Raw genomic sequence first — 15,667 nt, forward strand, 5'->3', positions numbered from 1 at the left:
ATAAAATATTCAAGTGTCTACCTGCCAAGACAAACCCAGGAACTATTTGAACCTTATTACAAAATACTTTTCACACAAATAATGTCAGATATAAAGAAAAATATCAATTACTCATGGGTAGGCTAAACTAATAAAAAGGACACATTTTATCTAAATTGGTTTACTTGTTCAGTGTTATACCAATCAAACCGCCAAAATATTGTCAGAGCTAAAAAAATAATAACAAAATTCATTTGGGAGAACAAAAGGTCAATAATATCAAAGAAATTAATGAAAAAAAACCAGAAGTAGTACAAAACCTAAAATAGCAGTCATCAAAAATATATGGTACTAAGAAATAGAGTGATGGATCAGTGAAATAAATTAGATACACATGACTATTATGACAATCAATACTATAGTAATCTAGTATGTGATAAACCTAAAAACTCCAGCTTCTGTGATAAGAACTCAGTATTTGACAAAAATGCTGGGAAAATTGGAAATAATATGTCAGAAACTTGGCATAGACCTAAAATTCACACCCCATGACCTTTGAAAATAAGGTCAAAATGGATACATGTTTTAGGCACAAAGGGTGATATAAGCAAATTAGGAGCACCAATAAATAGTTTACCTATCGGATCTTTGGAGAAGGGTTGAATTATGGCCAAAGAAGAACTAGAAAACATTATGAAATGCAAAATGGACAACTTTGATTACATTAAATTAAAAGGGTTTTTTTTTTGTCCTTCTCAAGGCCCTTTATTGATTTTTTCAATACAGTCAACTCAGAGTTTAAATTGGAAAGTTTTTGAACAAACAAAACCAACATAGCCTAGTTTAGTAGGGAAGCAGAAAGCTTAAGAAAAAAAAAATTTCAGCCAATGTTTCTGATAAAGGCTTCATTTCTAAAACATATAAAGAACAGTGTCAAATTTATAATACAAGTCATTCCCCAATTGATAAAGGGTCGAAAATAGGAATAGACAATTTTCAGATGAAGAAACTAAAGCCAGCTATAGTCATATGAAAAAATTCTCTAAATCATTATTGATTAGAGAATTGCCACTTCATGCTTCTCAGATTGGCTAAGATGACAGAAAAAGATAATGACAAATGTTGGAGAGATGTGGGAAAACTAGGACATTAATGCATTCATTGTTGGTGGAGTTGTGAACTGATCCAACCATTCTGGAAAGCAACTTGGAACTATTCCCATAGGGACTATCAAACTATGCATATCCTTTAATCTAGTAATGCTACAACTGGGTTTATATTCCAAAGAAACCATTAGAAAAAGGGAAAAGGACCCAGATGTCCAAGAATGTTTGTAGCAGCTCTTTTTGTAGGGGCAAAGAATTGGAAAATAAATAGATGCTCATCAATTGGGGAATAGATGAATAAGTTTCAGTATATAAAAGTAATGCAGTATTATTGTTCTATAAAAAATGATGAACAACAGAAAGGCCTGGAAAGATTTACATTAATTGATGTTGAATGCAACAAGCAGAATCAGGAAATATTGTACATAGTAACAGCAATATTATTCAATATTCAACTATGACAAACTTGTTTTCTTTCAGCAATTCAGTGATTCAAGGCAATCCCAAAAAACTTTGGATGGAAAACAATATTGGCATTCAGAGAGAGAATTATGGAGACTGAATATAAAGCAAAACATGCTATGTTCATTTTTTTTTTCGTCTTTTTTTTTCTTGTGTTTTTTCCCTTGCATTCTGATTTTTCTGTCCCAACATGATTCATAAGGAAATAAGTTTTTAAAAAAATGTACATGTATAACAACAACAACAAAAAGAGAGCTGATATTTCTGGGGCTCTTGGACTTATCTACCCTTTATAGGGCAGGTGGTCAGTGGTCTTTGGTAATAGTAGTGGCCATTTCTCTCCAAGGGGTGCTGCCCTATATGACCACTTTTAAGGAAGGGAAGGGAAAGGAACATGGGAGTGCTACTAGTCCTCAGACTTTGTAAATAGTTCAGTAAAAATTTAAAGATGCTTAATTAGCTAAGTTGCAGGGCAATTACAGACCACCATCAACTAAAGGAGATTTCTTCAATGAGAAATTAGTTCCTTACGTCAATAAAATCACACATATAGTACCAAAAAAAGAGTTATTTCATCTAATTTAAGATTAGTGCTACTCTGGGGTAATAGTTAAAATGGGTAAACTAGCATGAATTTGGTTAGTCATCCCAATTGATTAAAACAGCAAAATCCCACTGTGCAATATAAGAAAATTCTAATATTAGCAATATTTTCCTTTCTAAAAAGAAAAAATTATATACGTGTATACACACACACACACACATATATATATTATATATAATTTAACAAATGAGTCACCAAAAAAGTGTGGCATTTTTTTCCCCACATAGAAATAGATGTAATTTCCATTGTTTTGCTCTCGGCAACTAAGTAACCCAGTGGATAAAACCCTTAGTCTGAAGATAGAACTAAATTCAAATCCTGCCTCAGACACTTATATATACATAACCTCTCAGGTTCGGGAAATGAACTCATTTTTGACTCTTATGTAGACACTTTTGTGTGTCACTCAGACACTTACTAGCTGTGTGACTCTGGGCAAGTTGGTTCCCTTCTGTCTGCCCCAAGTTTGCTCATTCCTATAAAATGGGAATAATAATAGCATTAATCTCATGGAGTTTTGCAGATCAAATGAAATAATACTCGCAAAGCACTTAGCACAGTGCCTGTCACATAGCAGGCACTTAATTTATTCCCTTCCTTTCGCTAATATTTCATCAACTCCTTTAGGCCCATGTTGATGAGAAAATCCTTCACCACATATATATGAGAACATTTTTTTCTAAACTTGTAGAAAACCATGCTGTCTCTGAGCAGGAGCCTAAGAATCTTTGCTTTAAAGGACAGAGAGAGAGGATAATAAAAGAATAATTATAAAAACAAATTTAATTGTTATGTTGTACTTCATTTTGCTAAGTTGACATAACAATATCAAAATTTATTAGATCAAAATACAAGCGAACTATATTATCCATATTCCTAATTATTTTCAGCTTAAATCTTTATTGATCATATAGTTTATGCAAGGAAGGTAGTATGATAGGTACCCATAATTACCAAATCAAAATGGTTCTCTACAGTAAAAAAAATTCATGTTAATGATTTTAAAAACCTTTGTATTTTAATTAATAAAAATGAAAATCAGTGATACAAACTTATTTGTATATTAATAATTGCAACCCATTGACTTTATCATTCAGGCATTTTTTTAGTTGTATCTGACTCTTTGTGACCTCATTTGAGGTTTTCTCAAAGATAATGGCAAAAAGGTTTGCCATTGCCTTCTCCAGCTTATTTTATGGATGAAAAACGGAAATGGGGTAAGCGGCTTGACCAGGGTGACACAGCTAATAAATGTCTGAAAATTTGAACTCGTTAAGAATAATCTGCCTGACTCCAGGCCTGGCACTCTATCCACTGCGCTATCTAAGCTGCCCTCCTTTGCCTTTAGATGGTACTAACAACAACAACAACAACAAATCTAAAAATACAATAGACTCAAGCAAAGAATCATGGGATTTCATAACTGGTAAAGGATAGGAGTTGGTCCCAGGAGTCCTCAAACTACGGCCCGTGGGCCAGATGCAGCAGCTGAGGATGATTATCCCCCTCACCCAGGGCTATGAAGTTTCTTTATTTAAAGGCCCACAAAACAAAGTTTTTGTTTTTACTATAGTCCGGCCCTCCAACAGTCTGAGAGATAGTGAACTGACCCCCTATTTAAAAAGTTTGAGGACTCCTGAGTTACAATTCCCTCACTTCATTAAAAGTAACTAATAGGATACTATGCCTAGACTTCATAAGGAAAAAATTCTTGATAATTCACTAGGGGTGAACAAGGCCTATATATTTTATAAGGTGTGAAAAGGTCATTCTGATTGGTTGAGGAACTTGGTAATGCAACTTAGAAGGAATTTCCTTGATCTTTTTCCTGCTTTTGACCTGAGGAAGGTATTGTGGCCTTGGAAGGGCAGAGGTTTTGGACTTTTCAATTAATTCTAGTACAACCCCAGGATGACAATAGATGACAATAGTTGTATGCACTGGGAGCCAAAGTCAAGAGGAAGAAAAGCTCTATAGTGCCCAACAGAAAAGCTAGACTAAACATATCTTGAGGCCTCTAGCAAAACTTTTTCCAAGATCTGCAAGTTACCTTTTTGTCACATATGTGCTCTAAACTTGAGCCCACTCTCCACTAGACTCTATATTTATGGTGGCTTGAAAGTGTCACAGATTTGGCAGGGGATCAGTTTTGTAAAAATTGAGACCATGTTTAAATACCTATTTCTAATGGCCAATTAAGTCTGGCTGACTATTCAATATCAATGACTCATCAGAGGAAAATAAACTATTGGGGGCTGAAGAACTTAGACAATTAGAAAGCAAAACCTTATACCTGCCCTCTATTTTGCTAATTCCAATGCCAGGTTAGGACAGTAGCTCTATATAACTCTAAGGGTCTTAGTGATCATAATAATTTAATTATCATTTAATTAAACATTTGGTTACATAATTAAATAATTATTTTATGTATTAAAGAAGCCCCAAAAGATGATTTGGTGCAGTAAGTTAATGGCAAGGTTGTGACTTGAATTTAAATTTCTTGACTTCTGATTCAGTGTTGCTTTAAATAAAGCACTAACATAAGTAGTGGCTTAAGAAATTTTTCAAGTAGTATCAAAATTCAAAATTTGCCTGAGGGAGTGCTTTGGGAAAGAGGAAAGGTAGATAAGCCACAGAGATGATAAAATCCTAGATAACATCTCAGTGGTATCACTTTACTAATAAAATAATTATTCAAAAGCCCAGCAACTGACTGTGGAATCTATTTGATTTATATGATTTATATCCTAAGCAAATACATTTAGGTGGTCATAATTTCAACAGATGAGACATCAGTTAAAAGTTATTATATTTTCAGTTAAGAATTTTATCTATAATAAATATAAGAATTTATCTATAAAATAGAAGATAATCTATATCTATCTATAATAAAGAACTGCACTCCAGTACCATGTTACTCAACAATATTCACTACTGATAAAGCACTCCATATATAAACTAAATGTTCTCAATCCTCCCCAAATTCATCATTGCATTCCTGCATATTATTCGAATGTGAACAAAGGATTCTTGAAACTGAAGCCTTTCAACCCATGGGATCGAATTTATAATTTTCTTCATTATTATTACAGCTGTTTGCTTCCTTTGATGTCCTGATCATCAAAATTCATCATACAACTGGCTCATTGGCTAACCTTGAATAAGTGAAAGCTAAACTCAGTGCAATAAGATAAAGTTATCTTCACCTCTTGCACTTAGTTGCCAAAACTAATATTAGCACAATGAAGACTTTTCAACAACCGAGCTGTCAGATCTGGTGACTTCATGGTAATATTTATACCTATGTGTTCTTAATACATATCATCCTCCTACTAATTTTTAAAGTGGTGCTTGGGGAAAAGAGCTCATAAGTATGGGAAGTTTCTAAGGGAATAAAATGGAACACAGATCTTAAAGGTCAAGTCAACCCTTACAACCTAACCTATAATAGATGCCTTGTCACTATACACAAATCACCCAGAAGAACAAGCCCATGTTGCATTTATTTCTTCCCCCAGGCTGGGGATTTATAGGCTACAAGCAGGACAAATCCACGGAAGTGGGGCCTCAAAACACCCCAATTTCCTGGCCGTTCCTTCCCCAGGAAGGAGCAAAGAGCAGGTTGGTGCCTGGAGGTTGGGGGAAATGTGAGGACCATTTGCTGGATGGAAGCCGATGTCGTAAGAAAGGCAGTTAATCGGTTAAGACAACTTAAGGTCTGAACCAAGTACCCACTTAGGACCATGTCAAGCAAGATCATGGTTAATGCTAGCGCTCTCAAAAAATGACGACGCCATCATTGAGGGAAAAAAAATTCTTCTTCGTTCTACCTCCCTATTGCCATGGCGACGGGACTCGAGAAGGCCGGAAAAAGGCAGACGGGCCCAGAGGCTGCATTTACGTCCCCATATGGACTCCCATCAGCTGGCTCCAAGTCAGAGACCAATGACCCAGAGATCCGCCCCCTCCTCCCAAAATAAAAACAAACGGACAAATTAAGGACCGGGGTGGCTCTCCATCACTGCCACAACTCCCTCGCTTTATTTCTTCTGCCCCCTATGATGAGAAACTCGGGGTGACGGAGTCGTTCCGCCTTCCTATGGGAAGTTGGCGACGGTCGTGGAGACCTTTCCTCCGCCGGCCCCCACTCCCGAGCACCCCACCCCCTTGCACCCGGGGCAATGCCACACACAAGATGGCAGCCACACACCTACCGGAGGGAACCGCGACGCCACCGCTGCTAGGATGCCGGCTACCCGAATGCGGTTGATTCCATTGGTTTAACTCCGAAGCGCGAGACAATATGAGACTGGGAGCAGCCAATCAGGAGCCTGAAAGCGAGAGTGGGTCAGAGAGCCGGATCGGCGGATGACAGTAGCCTTCCGCTGGCTTCAGAAGCCTGTACGCAGCTGATCCAGGGGTGTGGCAAAAGGGAGAGCAGCCAATGGCCACTTTGCTTGGCTGCGCGGGCTGGGAGGCTCAGACTCCGCCCACTTCGGCTTTAGCCTTAGGGATGCCCGGGGATGCTCGGAAGCGCGTGTTCCGTTCCCGGTGAAGCGGGAATCTAGCGATTGTAGGTATCCGGCGGGTATTTAAAAAAAAAAAAAAAGGCTAAGGAAGCCTCCTAGTGGAGGTGTGCCGGAGGGTGGTGGGGGCTACGCCCGGCGCCTCTCGGATGGGCAAGGAGCCAGGCCGTAGGTCGGAAGGAGGTGGCCAGATTAGACACCTTGATCGACCCGGCGGCGGAAAGACTTATCCGGAATTGCGGAGTCGTCCTTCCTCTCGCGTTGCCCGCCCCTGGGGTCACGCCGCTTGCGGCTGTTACTGGCGAGCCGGGTAGAGGTCGGCCTGGGCCAAGCGGGGGAAAAAAACCAGGCAGCCGGTTCTCGGGGGTGCGGGCCGGACTGGGGGCCCCCGTGAGCGTGTGGACGGGACGCCGCCGCCCCGTCCCCCTGGTAGCCTCCCCTCCCCACCTCCGCTGTCTGATCGAGGCCACGTGTGTCTGGAGGCTGTACCTCGCTGGTCTGAAGTCCTGCTCCCAGCCCCAGGCCCTAGTGACCCGAGAGCTTCAAGGACGTGGAAACGGAGCCTTGGTCTGTGGAAGCGGAAAGAGAGCTTTGAGCTCTTCTCGCTGTGGCCCCTAGGGATCCTTCCCTCGACGCAGCTCTGCTTTATCCATAAATTGTCTGTCACCCAAAGGAATTATTCGCAGGCCTGGATTCAGCGACCGAGATCCGCAGTCCCCCAAAAGAAAAGCTGTGGGGCAGAAAGAATACATTTTCCTTTTAACTGCTGCCAAAGGAAAGCAGCTTTCTAAAGAGTAGTACCCCTAGGAAAGAGATCTTTCAATCTATAATCCCCGATAGTGGTCAAAGGAATGACGGTAAAAAGACGGGACCCATTTTGCTCTGCTCTGGAGCATCAATCTGTAAAAAAAATGTCACTTGATCCTTTCAGGTTTTCTTTAATTCCACTCCTTTTAATTTAATAAAAATAAAAGAAATAACAGCTTCTTACCTATGGAAAGGATGGCCCACTAGTAAAATCTTGCTTTTTCTAATAGGATTCTTGTAGGCAGGTTTTGCTTCTCGAATGGGAGATGACAGTTGTGTTCCGTTATTTAAATGCTTTGTGTTGCAAGGGGGAAAAAAAGTTTAAACATGAGAAAGTTGTTGGCTACCAGTTAGTAGCCCATCAGAGATGTAAATAAAATCGTTTTGGCCCTTAATTGTATTTTATAAATGAATTGCATTTTTCTACTTGACATGGAACTACAGATTAAATCATTCATTTACATAATGCCCTATGATATTGTCCTCTGGATAGCCCCTGTATTGTAGTTATTGAAAGTACTCGTAGATAGAACTAAAGTTTAAAGAGGTTTAATAGCTTGCCTATAGTAACATAACTAGTTAACATCTAGATAGATTTTTAACTGTTTCCTGACTCCAAGATGGATACACTATCACTAAAATAAATCTGTCAATTTTTAGATGTCAGACTTTTAAATGTGTTTATATATATATATATATATATATATATATATATGTATATTTAAACCCTTTAGTATTCTTAAAGTTACATAGCCATCTTTGGAATTTAAATAAGATGGCAAAAATGAATATTTAAAGATTGAAAAAGTTATTCAGGAAACTATGTGCTAAAATTGACATTGTTGATTTTTTTTTTAAAGGGGGGAAAGTAGCCATGCATTTGACAGCACCATGAGTATTTCTTATTTTGGAATTGTACTGAACCATTTCTGAAAATACTTCAAACATCTAACAACCTATGGTTCTCTGAAGATTTCGGTGAATCAGACTTGGTTTATGTAGAAGTTTTATATTAAACATTTTGTAATCAAATATCTATAGATTTACTCATTTAAATGTGTGCTTCCTTTAAAGAAGGAAATGAAACCAACTAAAGATAAAAATTAAATAACTTGTTTGTTTTTTTTAAAAAAAGAGTCATTGGGAGAAAAATTTTTGTTTAAAAATTATAGTTCAATAGTTTCAGGTATGAGTAATCCAGATGGAAACTTATTTTGGGAATTCCAGCTGAATAATAAAATTCTGTGACTTTTATCATAATACCATTTAAAAATTATTTATCAGCTTTGCATTTTTAAAATGTATGCTCTTTCCCCTTGTTTTCTTATATAGAGTGTTTTACTGATTCATGGATGCAAAAAATGAAAATGTTTTCATCTTGAAGGAAGTTCCTATTTAATTTGCCTACATTCTGATCAACACTTTGAAGTGTAACTTGAAGAACTCAACATGAGGTTTGAACAGTAGCCATCCCTGATAGTTCCTTTTATCATGATTTTCAGTTTGAAAATTTGCCAGACTAAATTTGTCAAAAGGTATTGGATCCAAAGTAGAATGAATAAAAGAGAAATGTCTAATGACTGCCAGTGCCTTGGAAGAGGGAATATAGGAGTCAAAGTTGGATGCTAGTTATATTTTCCAATGATAGTCAGTGTTTCTTCTAATATTCCTGTGAATCTCATCCTGAAGAGTTTTACCTACTTCAACAACTACTGCAAAAGATGGAAGAAAGAAATGGTAAGTTGAACAAAATTATTAACTTACTCATTAGAAAGAAAACTTTTAGAATGTTTTTAGAAGCATGTGTGATTCCAGCTTGAGGAACTCTTACCACTGACTCCCTTAATGGTTCAGTATCTCTAATTACAATACAATACAGTATGATACAAACAATATAGTAAACATGTGTTAAGTGCCTACTCTGTGCCAGGTTTGCAGTCATTATTGTTGCAGGGGTGGGGGTGAGATTAAGTGATTTGCCCAGGGTTACACAGGTAGTGTTAAATGTCTGAGGTTGGTCTTCTATCCAATGTATCCAATCTTTCTTGACTGAAAATGACTTCCAAATTAGATAACTTTAAGCATTCTTAAGAGTGGGGTTTCTTTTGTTTGTTTTTTAATATTCTTAAATAATAGGAGTTAGGAAGACCTGAATTCAGATTCAGTCTCATTCACTTGTAGCTGTGTGACCCTGGGCAAATCCTTAGTCTCTGCCTGCCTTAGTTTCCCCAACTGTAAAATGGTGCCTACTTCCCAGGCTTGTTCTGAGATACTTGTAAATGAGACACTTGTAAAGTACTTAGCACAGTGCTGGCACATAAGAACTTAATAAGTGCTTTCTATCAGTTACTGTCATTATTTATTACTGATAATACCTACTTCTCAGGGTTCTTGTGAGGATCAATTGGAATGGTAACTGTAAAGTGCTTAGTATCATAGTGCCTAGCACATAGTAGGCACTGTATAAATGCTTATTCTCCTCTTCTTACCAGGGCACACTAATCATTTTAATCAGTTAATAAACAAACATTACTGGTGTTTACCATTTGCTAGGCACCATGCTAGGAATAGGAAGACAAAAACGAAATAGTGACGGCAAGGAACTTACATTGTATTAGGGAAACAGCATGTAAACATAAAGATATAAAAATATATACAAGAAAATGGGGGGGGGGGGAGAAGAGTGACCTTATAAGTGGAGAATCAGAAAAGACTATATAGGAGTTGGCATTTGGGCTGAATTTTGAAGGAATCTAGGGATTCTTGAGGTGGAAGTGAAGAAGGAAAGCATGCTAGGCATGGAATACAACCATGTAGAAAAACGTGGAGAGTTGAAATGTTGCAAATGAGTAATGGCAAGTAGGCCATTTAGCTAGATGACAGAATATGTAAAAAGGAAGAATATATAATAGCTTGGAAAAAATAGAGTGGCTAGATTAAGAGAGTTAAATTCTAAGCAGAGGAATTTGTATTTTATCCTTGAAGCAATAGGGAGCCAGTGAAACTTTTAAAACAATGGAATAGATCAGTAATCATAGCCATGTTCCTCCAGTCTTCTCCTGAGGCTTATATTTTTCTCCATAATTCTGGGGATTTTAACCTTTTTTCATATGTTCCTTTGACCAGTCTGATAAAGCCATGGACTTCTTCTCAGAATGATATTTTTAAATGCATAAATTCATATATTAAGGGTTAAGTTGTCAGAATATTTTAAATAAACAAAATTGTAGATTCCTAAGCACCCTGTATAATGAGGCCCATAGTTGTTTAGTATATATAGAGGTAACTTCCTGCCTATAGTAATTTTTTTTATCCATTAGAGAAATTTAGGACAAATATTACTTAGCATTTTTCTATGACTTTATGCAGGGAGGAGAATTTTTCTTCCCCCACCACTACCAAAGGGGAAGACTGTTTAGTAAGTAACCTTGTTAAGTATAACTTTATGTAGTAAGCCTTCTCAAAGGATGTCACGAAATAGGGAATATTCTGCTCATGAACCACTTGGATTTTAGTTCCCTGAGTTCTTTCTGTCTCTTAGCTGGAAAGTATTTTGTATTTGTTATTGTTGTAAATGATGTAGTAGACTCACTGAGGAAAATCCCTCTACTAACACAGGTTGGCTCTTGGTTTTGCAAATTAGTAATAGTTTTAGAGCGTTTCCCAGAGTGCTGAAAGTTTAAATGACTTTCTCAGAATGACAAAGCCATTATGTGCCAGAGGTTGGTCTGAAGCCAACCTCTTCCTGAGTCTGAGGCCTCCTGGTGTGTCTTCTATGCCATAGCTACCTCAACAAAGAGAGTCTGCTTCCTGAGGACCCCTTTTCCCACGACTAAGGAACCATGAGTCTACCCAGGTTGTGTTCAGGTATAGGGGCTTATTTCCTGTGTGACTATTCTGTACCCTAATTTTTTTTGGTGGGATAGGAAGATTCTCTTTCCTGTTATAGAAGAATACTGAGCTCGTTTGTAGTTTTTATGATTAGTATTAAAAAAAAAAAATTCAGTTCTTGAATATGACCCTTTAGAGTTAAAAATAAAGATCTCAGATGATATGAATAAAAACTCTAAGAATTTCTGGACAATTAGTAATCACTTTATTAATAAGGTTTGCCAACAATCAAGAAATGTATGATCGGTGATTTCTCTCTGTAACCAAATACATCAAGAGAGACCTTGAAACGTTTTAAATCCTTTTTGAAAGAGAACTCCCTTGACAAGTGAAACTCAGTCCTGATTGGTGGACATTTAATAAACAGGTAAGCTAAAAGTTTTCAATTCCAAACAAATTAGATCTCCCAGTTGAGTAAAGTCCCATCCAATTAAGTGGCGTGTGCCTTGAGGTCTGGGAGCAAATCTCCTGGGGAAAGGGTGGATCACAAATAAATAATTAGTTAATAACACAATAGTATAATATTAATTTGTGTCACAGAGTCGGTTGGGTCAGTGGGATGAGAAAGTAGTACACCTCATTCACTATAAAGAAGCATGTTCCAAAGGTGAAGAATGAAGTGCTTGAAGGCCATTTTCATAGGCATTGGGCAGTGAGGTTAGTGGATAGAGCACCACATTTAGAGTCCTGCCAGTAGGTTTGAATCTTCATCCTGTCCTTTGCTAAACATGATATTCTGCGCAAATTTCTATTAACTTCTCTGGGCTTTCATTTCTTCATCTCTAAAATGAAGAGGTTATATTAGGTTAGTACTCAATTTCCAGTTTTAAATCCTATGATCTTAAGAATAACATCGTGGAAGAGCTAATCCTGCTTTCTTTTGTCAATCTTTTGCCTCTAAAGTTTGGGCTAAATAATTTAGAAGTAGAAAATAGATTGAGATTAAACTAGTAAGCCACATTCCAGTTAATAGTTCAGGACTACATGGTACATGGTACACGGTACAGTAGATAGAGTGTCAGCCCTGGAGTCAGGAACACCTGAGTTCAAATCCAGCTTCATATACTTACTAGCTGTTGATCCTGGGCAAAATTACTTAATCCTCAGTTTCCTTAACTGTTAAATGAGAGGGAAATAGCAGCCCACTCCAGTATTTTTGACAAGAAAACCTCGAAAGGAGCAGACATAAATTCTGAACAAACATCAAATCACTTCTTGGGCTAAAAGGAGTCAGACCAACTTTAAGAATTGTTTCAGTCATGTATTGCTGTCCTTAGTTAGTCTAAAAGTTTTGGCCTTTTAGATCAGAAAATGCCTAAATATTCTATCTTTGTCTGTCACAAGATTGTTAAAAAAGGAAAAAGATGTAGGAAGTGTTGGTCAGAGCAGTGAGTATAGGCATTGTAGAAAGAAGAGGAAGCAAAAAGAAACTTGTGGAATAACTTAAGTTCTATCAGAATATTTGTGAATTAAGCCCCCAAAAATATTCAGGTAAGTTGGCTATGAGAGTATTAAGAGATTGTTGCTTAAACTTTCACAAATAAATCCGTACTTCTTGGTGACCTTAACTAACTATTGGTAGTTCAAATAACCTTTTTTAGTTTTTGTAATTGACTTTTTTTGGTTCATAGCATAGTATAAATTTTCTAAGTATTCCCTATCAGAATATCTTAATGACATAAACTGATATTTCTAAGGGAAGCCTTCAAATGAAAATCACTGCACTGATGACTACAAATCTTAAAAATGACTTGTTTTGTGCCTAAATTGCTTTTTTCAGCATCTGCCTCTTCTTTCCTCAAGCCAAGAGAAGGAAGTAATAAATGATGCCATCAGATTATGGGGAGTTTTTCAATAAATAATCTTAACAGGATTGACAGCTTTTTTTTAGAAATGGTCTCTGTCCTTTTTGACATAAATATCTATTACAAATAAAAGAGAACCCTTAGAAAATCTTTTTAGGTTATTCTTGGTTAGAAGCATGAAGCCATAATTTCTAAGGGCATCATTTAAAGTAGAGAATAGGGAACTAATAAAGTGCCCTAGAATTCTTACCTTGAAATTATCTCTTTGGGACCTTTGGGATTTTTAATCATTTACTTTTGTTGTTGTTGTTTTTAATAGTATTTTAATTTTTTCTCAATTACATATTAAGACCATTTTTAGCATTCATTTTTACAAGATTTTTTTAGTTTGAAATTTTTCTTTCTCCCTCCCCTTCCCTCTCTGGGAAATGGTAGGCAATTTTATTTAAGTTATATATATGCAATCATGTAAAACATATATCCTTTTAAAGTTGTAAAAGAAGAAACAGACCAAGAGAAAAAAAAGAATAAAGCAAATGGAAAAACATGTTTTGATCTGCATTTAGAATGTTTCAGTTCATTATCTGAATGTGGATAGCTTTTTCTTTTATGAGTCTTTTATACTTATCTTGGATCATTGTGTAGCTGAGAAAATCTGTGTCACTCATAGTTAATCATCACACAATGTTGCTGATACTGTGTACAATGTTTTTCTGGTTCTGCTCATTTTGATTTGTATCAGCTTATATGTCTTGTCAGATTTTTCTGAAATCTTCCTGTTCATCATTTCTTGTTATACAATAACATTCCATTCATATACCACAATTTGTTCAGCCATTCCCCAATTGACAAATATCCTCTCAGATTCCAATATTTTGTCATACTAAAAAGAACTGCTTTAAATATTTTTGCACATGTAGATTCTTTCCCCCTTTTTTGTGATCTCTTTGCAATACAGACCTTAGTAGTGGTATTACAGGATCAAAGGGTATGAACAGTTTTATTGCCCTTTGGGAATAGTTCCAAAATGATTCTCCAGAATGGCTGTATCATTTCAGAACTTTTATTTTGTCCCAATTTTTCCACATCCTCTTCAACAATTGTCACTTTCCTTTTTTGTCATATCAGCCAATCTGATAGGTGTGAGGTGGTATGTCAGTTTTAATTTGCATTTCTCTGCAAAGCTGTAGTTTTCAAATGAAGAAATTAAAGCTATATATAGGCATTTATGAAGATGTGCTCTACATTACTTTTGATTTAGAGACGGGTTTTGTTGGTCATATAAAGAAATGATTTTATGTGGGTTTATCTTATATTCTGAAGCTTTACTAAAGTTAATTATTTCAAGTAGTTCTTTGGTTGATTCTCTTGGGTTCTCTAAGTATTCCATCATATGATCTGCAAAGAGCAATAAATTTGTTTCTTTATTTCCTATGCTAATTCCTTCAATTTCTTTTTCTTATTGCTATAGCTAACATTTCTAGGACAATAATAGTGGTGTTAATAGGCATCCTTGTTTCATGCCTGCTCTTGTTGGGAAGGTTTCTGGCTTATTCCCATTACAGATAATGCTTGCTGATAGATATTATTTATCATTTTAAGGAATGCTCCCTTTTTTCCTATGTTCTTTCTTATTTTTAATAGCAATGGGTGCTGTATTTTTGTCAAAGGCTTTTTCTGCATGTATGGAAATAATCATATGATTTTTGTTGGATAATCATTTACTTTTTAAAACAATCTTTGTCCTTATTAATCATCAGCAAAAATATTATCTAGATAAAATTTAAACTCATTATTGTTTAAGATATATAAGATAGTAACCAACCTTCCTATTTATTTCCATTGCCTCTTCTGAACTCTTTAATTTTCTAGATTTTGTTTCTTTTTATCAGCATGGATATTGAGATTTCGCTTCCTTTATTCATCTCTTCTAATATTTTCTTATATTCTTTATCTTTATCAATTCTTATGGCAGAAAATTACTCACCTAAACTCCAGGCATGCATTATCAGAACCCTGAATCACAAAATCAAAGAATTTGAGAATTGAAAGAGACCTCAATAGTCATATGTTCCAACTGTACATGAAAGGCTGAGGTGCTACAGCCTTTGTTCGAAGACCTCATATTCAGAGTCCAAAATAAAGTTCATCTAAAACAAAATTTATTATCTTCTAATCTAAAGCTACATGTCCTCTAACCTCGCTTAATTTTTTTTTAATTGAGGACTCTACTAGTATTTGTTTATAACTTCAAAGTCAGACATAATTACAGGAGTAATGATGATAATAACAGTATCAGCATTTATATAGTGCTTTAAGGTTTGCAGTCCAATTAATTGCCATGTCAGTTAGTCAGCATTTGATAATATCTACTATGTGTCAGGCACTGTGCTAAGCATGGAAGGTACAAATATAAAAAGGAAAAAAAAAGTCCCTCCCCTGAAGTAACAATCTAATAGGGAAATCAACCCACAAAAAGAAACTGAA

General features: G+C 36.3%; 2 protein-coding genes across 3 annotated transcripts in view; one reads left to right on the top strand and one right to left on the bottom strand.

Moving 5' to 3' along the window:
• CAB39L (calcium binding protein 39 like) overlaps positions 1–6,442 on the bottom strand; it is a 154,382-nt gene extending 147,940 nt beyond the window's left edge. The window contains exon 1 of one of the 2 annotated variants that reach the window (XM_003764571.3): positions 6,366–6,442. The gene's annotated coding sequence lies outside the window, so the exon portion shown is untranslated. The remainder of the gene's footprint in view (positions 1–6,365) is intronic. The other variant, XM_031961947.1, reaches the window with a different exon arrangement.
• An 87-nt stretch (positions 6,443–6,529) lies between these two features.
• Positions 6,530–15,667, top strand: part of LOC100934863 (SET domain bifurcated histone lysine methyltransferase 2) — a 96,427-nt gene continuing 87,289 nt past the window's right edge. Inside the window, exons 1-2 of the mRNA XM_031961449.1 lie at positions 6,530–6,724; positions 8,817–9,221. Coding sequence (XP_031817309.1) covers positions 9,206–9,221 — 16 coding nt within the window. The 5' untranslated portion in view covers positions 6,530–6,724; positions 8,817–9,205. The remainder of the gene's footprint in view (positions 6,725–8,816; positions 9,222–15,667) is intronic.

This window comes from Sarcophilus harrisii, chromosome 3, assembly GCF_902635505.1.
Source record: "Sarcophilus harrisii chromosome 3, mSarHar1.11, whole genome shotgun sequence".
Taxonomy (NCBI): Eukaryota; Metazoa; Chordata; class Mammalia; order Dasyuromorphia; family Dasyuridae; genus Sarcophilus; species Sarcophilus harrisii.